The following is an 11898-nucleotide window of genomic DNA, read 5'->3' as shown; positions in this document are numbered from 1 at the left end:
GAAAGAAAGAAGGAAAGAAGGAAGGAAGGAAGGAAGGAAAAGAAAGAAAGAAAGAAAGAAAGAAAGAAAGAAAGAAAGAAAGAAAGAAACTGTTTCCCTTCTGCCAGTTGTTCTCCTGCTCTACAATGAATAATCTGAATAAACAGCAATGCTTTACGTCCTTTATCCTGGCTAAGGTGATCACGAACCCCAAAGATGGCATCCCTTCAAAGAAGCAAACTTCCAAATTCTAAAACAGCTAAGCTGCAGATAGTGGGTCATTCTATTTGTATACTTATAATGAACATTTCAGAAAAGTCTTCTAAACTGTCCTCCCATCCTCTATGTACCCCTCCCACCGCCTCGGACCCTTCTCCTTTCCCACCAGACACTCCATCAGACACTGAAGTCAAACTGAGCCAGCTCTTCCTGGAAACAATTTGGCTCTCTTCTCAGAGTTTGTACTCAACCTGTCCCTGTGAATATCCAGTTATCTTCCCAGGCTAAGACCCAGATGTCACTGTTTTGACTCAGGTGATCACTACCCCACTCATCTTACCGTTGCCCTGTTCAGATGAAGATCAGGATTGCTGCAAGCCATCCTGTCAACTTTCTCCTACAGTGAGAGAGAAAGACAATCAGTGGATCCTATCTCACTCTTAAGGATGGTCAACATGCCCTAGACCTCTTCCTTGTCAAAATGTTACCTACACCCACCTTTTTATAGAGTAACTGCTTGAGTGGTATATTACTCAGTCCCTGACACCTCAATGATGTAATGGTTTTTATGTGTACATGAAATATTAAAATATGATTATAATTTATCCATGCAATAGTATACAGATAAAATAAATGTGTAAAAGCATTCTGATAAAAAAAATTTTTAATAGTGAGATAATGGTATAAATGAGGAAAGCCTAGAAAAGAAATTTCACTTATTTAAAGCATTTCCTCTGCCCACAAGCCCAGCTCCAAATACTGGCAGAATCATGTTTCTACATTCAAGCCCCCTTAAAGCATCCATTGAAAGTCAAATTCTGAGGGCGCCTGGGTAGCTCAGTCGGTTGGGCATCCAACTTCAGCTTAGGTCTTAATCTCACAATTCATGGGTTCGAGCCCCTGCACTGGGCTATCTGCTGTCACCACAGAGCTGGTTTTGGATCTTCTGACCCCTCTCTTTGCCCCTCCCCTGCTCACACACTCACTCACTCTCTCTCTCTTTCAAAAATAAACATTTTTTTAAAAATTATTAAGAAAAAAAATAAAGTCAAATTCTGATTCTCTAATTTAAATAGATGGCCTGGGGCGCCTGGGTGGCGCAGTCGGTTAAGCGTCCGACTTCAGCCAGGTCACGATCTCGCGGTCCGTGAGTTCGAGCCCCGCATCAGGCTCTGGGCTGATGGCTCGGAGCCTGGAGCCTGTTTCCGATTCTGTGTCTCCCTCTCTCTCTGCCCCTCCCCCGTTCATGCTCTGTCTCTCTCTGTCCCCAAAATAAATAAATAGATGGCCAGAAATTATGGAAAGAGCCCAAATGTCCAAATGATTAAGAAGATGTGGTGTATATATACATAATGGGATACTACTCAGTGATCAAAAAGAATGAAATCTTGCCATTTGCAACAATGTGGATAGAACTAGAGTGTATTATGCTAAGTGAAATAAGTCAAAGAAAGATCTCATATGATTTCACTCATATGTGGAATTTAAGAAACAAAACAGATGAACATAGGGGAAGGGAACCAAAAACAAGATAAAAATAGAGAGGGAGGCAAACCATAAGAGACCTTTAAATACAGAGAACAAACTTAGGGTTGCTGTAAGGGAGGTGAGTATAGGGATGGGCTAAATGGGTGATGGGCATTAAGGAGGGCACTTGTTGGGATGAGTACTGGGTGTTATATGTAAGTGAAGAATCATTGGGCTCTATTCCTGAAACCAATACTACACTGTATGTTAACTAACTTGAATTTAAAGAAATTAAAAGAAAAAAAAATGATAAAAAAAAAAGAATGAAAGAAGAAATGAATACATACATACATACATACATACATACGTTGATGGCCAGAAACCACATGCAAGTGTAAACAGATGTGCTGTGAAGAAACTGCTATGTTCCTGGCTATATTCGTTGTATTTTTCTAATTATGTTCATTGCCTAGCACATTACAAAAGTACAAACACATGAATTAAAATTGTTTAAATGGTTGGGTGTGCCTGGGTGGCTCAGTTGGTTAAGTGTCTGACTTCAGCTCAGGTCATGATCTTGCAGTTCGTGAGTTTAAGCCCCACATGGGCTCTGTGCTGACAGCTCGGAGCCTGGAGCCTGCTTCAGATTCTGTGTCTCCCTCTCTCTCTGCCCCTCTCCCACTCGTACTCTGTCTCTCTGTCTCTCTCAAAAATAAACAAACATTAAAAAAAAAATTTTTTTTAATTGTTTAAATGGGGGCGCCTGGGTGGCGCAGTCGGTTAAGCGTCCGACTTCAGCCAGGTCACGATCTCGCGGTCTGTGAGTTCGAGCCCCGCGTCGGGCTCTGGGCTGATGGCTCGGAGCCTGGAGCCTGTTTCCGATTCTGTGTCTCCCTCTCTCTCTGCCCCTCCCCCGTTCATGCTCTGTCTCTCTCTGTCCCAAAAATAAATAAAAAATGTTGAAAAAAAAAAAAAATTAATTGTTTAAATGGTTGGCTCAAATATGTCTATGGTTGGGTAACAACATTAAGAGTTAAAAGCAACAATTTAGCAGAAGCCAAATATAAAATTTTTTAAAACTATACTATTATTATTTTTTAAAATGTAAACACTCACCAAAGTAAGAAATAAGACTAAAATATAATTCCTCTGCCTTAAAGCTCCCTGATTGAAAAAAGGCCAGTCCCTAAACTACAAACATGAATATAAGGTAGGTGCATTCTTTATTCTGCCACACAGAACAAAATAAGTAATGGTAAATTAAAAAGCAAAGGTCTATGTCAAGAGAAGCAAGAAAGCAAAAAAAAAAAAAAAAGAAAAGTGTATAGGAGGCCTAAATCAAAAGTGGTCAGAAGGCCAATGTGAAGCATCTAATAATAAGTGGCCAGACTCTCACGCCTGAAGGAAACCCCCACGTAAGTGGCTATTGATATAAAAACAGCCTGAAAGCCTAAGCAAAGCAGGAACTCCAGTGGATTAATCCCAAGGAAATGACTGCAGAATGGGGTATATGCTGTTTTCTATTGTAGCCTGTGGGAAATCCAGAGCCACAGTATCTCATGGTTAATCTAGGGAGAGCACTTAATTTATACGTAAGTATTAGTGCTTTCATTTTTCTTTAAAAATGTACACAAATAGTAATAAGCCTTACTTTAAATTTTTTTAATGTTTGTTTATTTTTGAGATAGAAACAGAGTGCAAGTGGAGGAGGTGCAGAGAGAGGGAGACACAGAATCTGAAGCAGGCTCCAGGCTCTGAGCTGTCGTTAGGTACAGAGCCCGACACAGGGCTCAAACCCACAAGTGGGGAGATAATGACCTGAGTCAAAGTTGGATGTTTAACCAACTGGGCCCCCCAGGCGCCCCAATAAGCATTATTTTAATATAGACTTTTTCCCCACTACAAAAGATGAACATGTTGGGATGGGCTCTGCGATTGGTTATACATGCCTACAGGAAACCTGAATAGTTCAAAGAGCTGTCTAGCAGTGAGGCACCCTTGCAGGCTGTTGCTAATACTCAAGTTATAAGAAGGTATAGGGGTGCCTGGGTGGCTCAGTCAGTTGAGTGACTCTTGATTTTGGCTCAGGTCATGATCTTCTGGTTCGTGAATTTGAGCCCCACAATGGGGGACTCTGTGCTGATAGCATGGAGCTTTGCTTGGGATTCTCTCACTCTCCCTCTCTCTCTGCCCCTCCCCTGTTTGCTCTCTATCTCTCTCTCAAAATAAATAAAAACAAACTTAAAAAAAAATTAAGAAGAAATAAGTCACCCCTGCATACACAGCTTTGCAAAACCACACACACTGAACGCCACTAATGACCACCCATGTTGCTTGCTAAAGAGCCACATGGAAACTGCTGTTCCTACCTCTATTCATCTGGCCGGGGTGACCATAAATACTTACTGCTTGGGCATAGGCACTGAGGGCTTGCTGGGAGATCTTAGGGTTCTGGCCAGTATTGAAGTAAAGAGAAAGATATGCATTCCCCAGAATATCTGAAAGAGAAACAAAGGGTTTCCGGCTCCTTGTGTAAGGGGCTTGGAAGTTACCACTCCATCCTGACAGACTGAAAAATCCTCAACTCTTCTTGGATCCAGAAGACAGGGAACGACACAGGGCAAACCACTGCCCCTAAAACTGGAAAGAGTCAGGTGAACACAGGGAGTGACCAGGGCAGACACTCACGAGCTGCAGGACCCGGTGCTGAGGTAGGCACACCTGAACTGTAACTGACAAAGTGCTGGAGGTTCAGCGTGGACAAGTCTGGGAGCAAGAAACTCCAGGGGTCCCTGTGGGGCAATAAACTTAGAAATTCCCCGGGCTTACACCAATGGGTTAACAAGGCTTAACGAATTACAAAGCCATAGGATGTTCATAGCCAAGTTTGGGTAAACAAGATTAGATAAATAAGTATAGAGAGGGCGGGACGAAGGCCCCAATACAGAACACAGGTATATGAAATAACCAAGATTAGATATTCAGGGCAGAAGCGCCCCCCAATTTAGCACTACAGCAGAAAGCTGCTTTCACAGGAGGGAAGGATCAAGTTAGGTAAACAGGTAACTAGGGCTATAGACTGCTGCCTGCCTGTGGGTGAAGCTGCCCAGAGCGGAGCTGATTAGCAAAAGAAAAAGGTGCCTTGTGAACCCTGAGGTTACTTGCTCTATCTGTCTCATCCCCTAGGCTACCTAAGATAAACAGAGGTGGTGCCCCCTGTCTGCTGTATACAACCTTCCACTTGGTGCCAGGATTTTGTTTTGTATTAACCCAAACCCCTAACCCCGAATATCTTCAAGACCCCCTTTCCCTCACGTCCATGAGTTAATGTTCACACACAGACTGTCTCTTTGTGCACGTCCATCACCATGTTTGTAAGCCTTCTGATCCTAATAAAAAAAACGGGGCAAAGACCCTTATACCAGGTTGTCTTTTCCCAGACATTAGCCATCTCTCACTTTTAATCCTGCGTCCCATTTTCTCGCCAGACAAGAAAGAACTTCAGACTTAAGAGTCTATGACAGGTCCAGGTCATAAGGAGGCCCCCACAATACTGTGAGATTTACCTCCAGAAGCTTCAACCAGCCAGATTCCCACAGCAAGTATCAGAGAAAAATCCCCTCATACTTCCAGCAAGGGGAAGGGGAGAAAGAACTGTTCTGAACTACACCAGAGATCCCTGTTCTTAACAAGGTCTGCCCTTGGCAGAAACTATCTAACCAGAGCCTAACTGATCTGAGGAAGGAAAATATCCACCTGGCTCTATCCTTGTACCTAGGAGAGGCGAAACACCCACTTCCAGCCCACTCCAGCCATCCTGCCCCTCCTAAGCAGAGAAAAAACTGAGATACATAGTGATGAATCATCTCAGAGCCCAGGTTCAAGATATAACTTATTCTGGTCACCCTCAAGGGTCTATTTGAAAGGTCCCACATCTGACAAAATCCAGTGATAACACTATATTTAGTATACCCCAAATTCCACTAGGATAAAGAGGCAAACATAGACCCAAAGGAGAAACTTGAACAGACTGCACAAAAGTCCTGCCTTGCTTATGTGCAAATAAGTGTCTTCTCTTAGATGAAACGATCCAAGAGTTCCTAGAATAGTGGCTCATTAAAATACCTTTCCGGCTTCTTCAAAACAAAGACACTTAGAACCAGACTCAACGGTTGGGCTCCAGATGATTGTGGAGTGTAGCCATACTGAGAACCACTGCTCTAGAAACTTGGAGACCTTTTTCTTTTGAGAGCACTCACACCAGGAACGGCCATCATGGACATCCATCTGCACGGCCAACTTAGCCTGTCGGACACTGTCCATTACATGACGAGAATGTTCATCTCCAGTGTCAGTCCGCAGCTGGCGAAGCACCATGGACAGGTTTTGAAGGGAGACTTTGTTCTTGCACTGCAAATGGAGAAGACACATACTCACCCTTCCTGATTCTATTTCCCCTTTCTTATGCATCTTACTCTTCTAAATCTAATTTTTCATCTTAATTCTTACTGCCGTCTATATCTTAGACCCCTATCTACAAGGATCAACTTGGTTGTTAATCTTTCTTCACCTCTCATCTATCCCTGAACCTGATCCCATCATCTTCTTCCTTTCTCAGTCCCCTGGCCCTATTTTCCTCATCCAGGTCTGCTCCGACTCTCCCTCCCCTCTGATTTCATTCTCCTAGTTCTAGTATAGTTCTATTCTGGTATTCATATCCTAGGGAAATTCATAGAACCAAAAGAATCTCATCTTTCCCATCTGTGTTTTCCAAGAGTATAACAGAAGGCTCACATGGGTGAGGGCTCCAGAGAAGCAGGTGTGGGCAGACGCAATATCCCCTTTTTTCCAGTACACCTCACCCAGCTGGTTCCAGGCTTCCACCAGCTTGGGCTCCAGCTTCACAGCCTTGGACAGAAGTTCCTCAGCCTTAGGGCTATAGTCAGGAGTCACATTCAGTGCCTTCCCAGTCAGCATCAGAACCTGGGCCTTGCCCTGGGCAGAACCTAGGTGGAAGGGGAAAAAGATAAAGGCAATTGGAAAAACTGAGGCAATCTTACAGATAAGACCAGGACACTTTCAAGAAATAACCTCAGGTCAGCCCTAGGAATTAAACAGTTGAAGAAAATCTGTATGAACAAACCACTTATTGAAAGCCTACCATATGCAGAGTACTGTATTAGGTAATGGGGTAACAAAGAAAGCATTATCCCTACCCTGGAGGGGCTTATTGCCCCTCTGGTAGAGAGCCGATAGAGAGAACAAAGCATATACGTGGAAAATTAAAACAACAATGAAAAGGGGCATATGGCATATCCCAATGAATGAGCTTTAAAAAGTGAAAAGGAGAAAACTATGTCAACCAAGACAGAGAGGCAGAAACCCCTGTAGCATGTTCAAGGAAGAATTGATAGTCCAACCCAAAAGAAACAGAAAGTTCCTCTGTAAGTAAGTAGGCAGAGAGAAGAGTAGAAGAAAACAAACAACAGAACTGGTCAGACAATAGAGACTTGAATACCATTTTAATTCATACCAAATTAAGGTGCTGAGACTTTAACCAGTAAGCAGCAGGAATCTTTGAAAACACTTGAGCAAAGAGGCAAACAAAAGGATAAGACTAAATGCAGGAAGAAATATTTAGAAAGATAATGGCATGATCATTATATAAAAAATTTGGAAGTAAAAAAAATTAGAAGCAGAAAGGTCAATTAAGAAGAACAGTCTCAGAAAAAAATATGTTCTTTTATTTCATGGCATTCGCTATAATCAAACTTTGGAAAACACTGTCTAGAGGACCGGTAGGCTGCCATCCTACACAGTGGCCCTTAGAAGAAATATTCCGTTGGGGCGCCTGGGTGGCTCAGTCGGTTAAGCATCCAACTTCGGCTCAGGTCATGATCTCATAGTTCATGGGTTTGAGCCCCGCGTTGGGCTCTGTGCTGACAGCTCAGAGCCTGGAGCCTGCTTCAGATTCTGTGTCTCCCCCTCTCTCTGCCCCTCACCTGCTTGCTCGCTTGCTCTTTCTCTCAAAAAAAAAAAAAATTTTTGAAAAAAAATTTTTTTTAAAAAAGAAGAAATATTCTGTTGTACCATCCTGCAACAGCCACAAACAATATAGCAGAGTTTACAGAGAGGGAGCAAAACTCTGCCGCACGTTAGTTAGCCTCCCGCCGGGGGCTCCATGCTCTTTTGCAACTCGTACCCACTACTTCCTCCATCTGCTGCAGGGTCTTCTCCATCTCTTCCCGCACATCCTGTTGCTTCCTTCCAGCATCCTCCACACCATGTGTCTCGAAATAGCACTCTCGAAACGAATAGAGCTGATCCACCAGTTCCTAGGAAGTGTAAAAAGGGTACCATTAACAGGAGAGAACACCATGCTCTGGTTTCTCTTCAGATCGTGTAAATCTTTCACCTTTTACTCAAGATTTCTGTGGAAAAGAAGAGCGAACGGCAGACAAGGAAATTTGAGACTGGCTGGCCATACCAGTTGGGGGCTAGAATTATTGATTCTCTATCACTAGGAATGACACAAGAGGCAGGCAGACAGGTCCACCAAAATGCACAGGTCATGAAGAAAAGTAGCCACTGTCCCAGGACCACTCTGGTGAAGTTCCGTGCCAGTCTGTGCACCATGATGACAGCTGTCTCTCTCCCAGCCCCAGCAGGGCTTCCAGTATGGCTAAGCACTTCATATACCATAGTCAAGAGGAGGGAAACACTTTGCAACTTGAGATAAAACAAAAAGTTAATAAGATAATCCAATATGGGACTGGCCTCCAGAGTATAAAACTTTGAAATTTCCCCTGAAAACTGGACTTCCTGACAAAAATAACCTGATCTCTGATTTTTCCTATGCTGGTATCTGAAAATATATGACCTTTGTGAATATGATAAACATGTGAGAGCCACTGTTTTCCACAACAAACAGACCAATTTGAGAACCTTGGTGTTTTTCCAGGTTTTGTTTCTTCAAATACTCCTATTTTTGTTTGTTTGTTTTTTTCTGTTTTGTTTTTGTCAAGTCACCTTCTGGCTCTCTTGTATTCTTCCCAAGTAAATGTTCCCTTTCCTATTTTAAATACCTCTGTCTCTGAGTCTTCCTGGGACACCAAAGCTTTTCCATTACCTGTTCTTTCCTGAAAATGAACAGCAGCAGAAATATATAACACAATTCACAACACATCTGTCACATCGTAACTACCTCCACAACTAAATCCATCTACCTATCTCCATCCCACTAGTAATATCCTGGACTAAATCAGCACCATTACTTGCCTGGACTATTGCAATAGTTTCTTACCTGGTCATCTTGTTTCTATTCTCTCCTATTCTCCTCATTATAGTTGGAATGACTTTACAAATATATACATCATCTCACAAACTCTGTTTTCCACTGTAGAATAAAATCGAACTCCTAACCACAGCTGAGAAGACTGTACGATCTGACCTCACACTACTCACCCTGCTACAAACTTCACTTCTCACTCTCCCCTCTACAATACTCAAGCCACATTGGCTTTCATGGAGTTCTTCAGATTCAGCAAGCTCAGTCCCACCTTGGGAGCCTTATACATGTTGTTCCCCCTGCCTGGACATTCTTCCACCAGATCTCTGCATGCCTCATTCTTCATCATCATTTAGATCTCAGTTCAATATCAACTTCTCAGAGAGGCTTTCCATGACTCCCCAAACTAAAGTAACCACTTCCACTTTTGCCCACTGTTAAATCACACTCTTATTTTTCCCCATTGTACTTATCAGTTGAAATTATGTGGCCTATGTCTGTCTCCACCACTAGAATGTAAGCTCCATGATGGGAGGGTCTTAATCTCCTGTCTCCCATGTTCAGAACTATACATAAGCACTACAACAGGATTTGGGACATGATAGGCCCTCATTAAAAATGTTGACTGAGGTGCGCCTGGGTGGCTCAGTTGGTTAAGTGTCTGATTTTGGCTCAGGTCATGATCTCATGGTTCATGAGTTCAAGCCCCATATTGGATTCTCTGCTGTCATCACAGAGCGTGCTTCGAATCCTCTGTCCCCTTCTGTCTGCCCCTCTCCCACTTGTGCTCTCTCTCAAAAATAAATAAACACTTTAAAAAAAAAATGTTGACTTAATGGTTTAATGAATCATCCCTGTCTCTAACCAACAGGTTATGTGCTGTACTTAATTTAAAACCCCACCCAGAGCAAAGAGAATGGACAGTATCCTCTGTAGTAGCGATATTTTTCAAATTTTATTGTGTGCACTATTTTCAGGACACAGCCCACAGATTCTGGTTTTAGAAGTTTTCGCAGAACTCAAATCACCTATTAACAAGCACTTTAGATGGCTGAAATGAAAATGGTCTATAAAACACACTTTGAAAAATATCCTTTTATTACATTACTTTTTCCCTTTTTAGGCAGAAATCAAAATGTACCACCATTCCCATAAATAGTAACATCACTATCTTTTTCCTCTCCTCTACTCCATTCCCCCCCATTCCATTCCTGCACCACTCCTGCCCACCTACCCCAAGGTACTCCCAGCATACATGCTTAGTCCATCTACGACAAATGAGCCCAGGAAAAGACAGTTCTCAGCAAAACTTACAATACAATTCCTTTTGTCCTGCAATCAGCATGGCTGCCAATTAGGAATTTTAATTAGAGAGGGTCTCATTGTCTCATTCTAGCTGTGAAAGCAAATATGCATGAGATTGTTTAGTTTTGTTTTGCTGCAGTAAACACTTTTTTAATATTTATTTATTCATTTTGAGAGAGAGAGAGAGAGAGAGTACATGCAAGCAGGGGAGGGGCAGAGAGAGGGAGACAGAGAGAATCCCAAGCAGGATGTGTACTGTCAGCCCAGAGCTCAACGCCGGGCTCGATCTCACCAACTGTGAGATCATGACCTGAGCCAAAATCAAGAGTCAGTCACTAAACCAACTAAGCCACTCAGGTGCCCCACTGCAGTGAACATTTTTAATAACTTTTTGTCTCATGGAAAAATCAATATATGTAAGGTGCTAAAATTCAAGTATGTACATGTAAAAAATACAAAGTAAGAAATTCCTCATAATCACCCCGAACAACCTCAGGGATAACTACTGTTTAGTATACCTCTTCAGACTTTTTTCTGTTTGTATGCAAATACATATATACAACGTCTCTAATATGGAGCCAGGATTGATAATCTCTGATTTCAGCGAGTCACGGCAGGGAATGAAAATAAATTAATCCAAGTCAACTGGAAGTAAAATAAAGCTCACACTCTAAAAAATGTTATTTTAATAGGCTCAAGAAACAAATAAATGCCACCAATGTTTAAACTTTTTTGCATTACAAGACTTTAGTCAGGGTATAACCTGTCACAGGTCTAATGTTTAAATTTCAGGCTGTCTTAGAACACAAAGAACTGAGTTTCTGAGTTTTAAGGAAAATACTGGGTCATGGAAATAAGGTAAAGAGCAAGTAACCAGTTAGCTCATACCTACCAAGTACAAAAGACTAGCCCTCCTCACAACTGCAGTCAACTGTGAACTGGGTGGAGTATGGACCCTCTGCATCAGACCCCAAACTGGAATAGCAAGTGTGCAAAAGAATCAAAACCGTGCAGTCCTGAGAGGAGTAACCAGGATACAAGGGGTGCAAGCTATTACTGTGCTTGTTGCCAATTTCAAAGCAGGTAAGTAGTAAAGAAATGGCCAATTTCAAAGCAGAGAAGTAGTAAAGAAATGGCCTTTGTGGGAATGAAAACAATACATGATAATAGCTCCTGCAGATCTGCTACATACATGTGTATACTATCTGTTATGGGTGAATCGGAAAAACAAAACAAAACAAAGCAAAACTCCGTAAGAACGTTGAAGAATAAATTTAGAAGCGCAAGAATAAACTTAGGAGCAACAAATCCTCTTCCAAACAGGAGTGAAGTTGAGAGCACGCAGGTCAGCAGCAGAAGGTCCCAACACCCCGCTGCGCCCCTTCCGTAACAGGGGAGGCTCCCCTCTCCGCCAGCGGGCGAACCCTCAGGAGTTGTTATAGTAACCTCACTAACACATGCAGCGTCCTGCATGCGCCAAGTAATTCGCTGGTAATATATAAACTGGACTCCCCCCTTCTTCCCGAGTAACAAAAGCACATATAGATTTTAACCTATGACTCCCACCTGCAATTTCTGCAAGATCTGCTTGACTTCCTCGTCTTCATCAGCCATCATTTCCCAGCCAGTCTCGGCTTCTC

The 11898-nt window shown here is 42.5% G+C and overlaps 1 protein-coding gene across 1 annotated transcript in view; it reads right to left on the bottom strand.

The window, feature by feature from the left end:
* The window catches only part of TTC5 (tetratricopeptide repeat domain 5), a 21001-nt gene extending 9103 nt beyond the window's left edge, over window positions 1-11898 (bottom strand). The window contains exons 1-6 of the mRNA XM_049613213.1: window positions 11825-11898; window positions 7868-8000; window positions 6460-6671; window positions 5925-6075; window positions 4072-4163; window positions 539-595 (exon numbers count right to left, since the gene is read on the bottom strand). Of these exons, the coding sequence (XP_049469170.1) occupies window positions 539-595; window positions 4072-4163; window positions 5925-6075; window positions 6460-6671; window positions 7868-8000; window positions 11825-11875 (696 nt within the window). The 5' untranslated portion in view covers window positions 11876-11898. The remainder of the gene's footprint in view (window positions 1-538; window positions 596-4071; window positions 4164-5924; window positions 6076-6459; window positions 6672-7867; window positions 8001-11824) is intronic.

Source organism: Panthera uncia (assembly GCF_023721935.1).
Source record: "Panthera uncia isolate 11264 chromosome B3 unlocalized genomic scaffold, Puncia_PCG_1.0 HiC_scaffold_1, whole genome shotgun sequence".
Lineage (NCBI taxonomy): Eukaryota > Metazoa > Chordata > Mammalia > Carnivora > Felidae > Panthera > Panthera uncia.
This window is presented reverse-complemented; position numbering and strand designations above follow the sequence as displayed.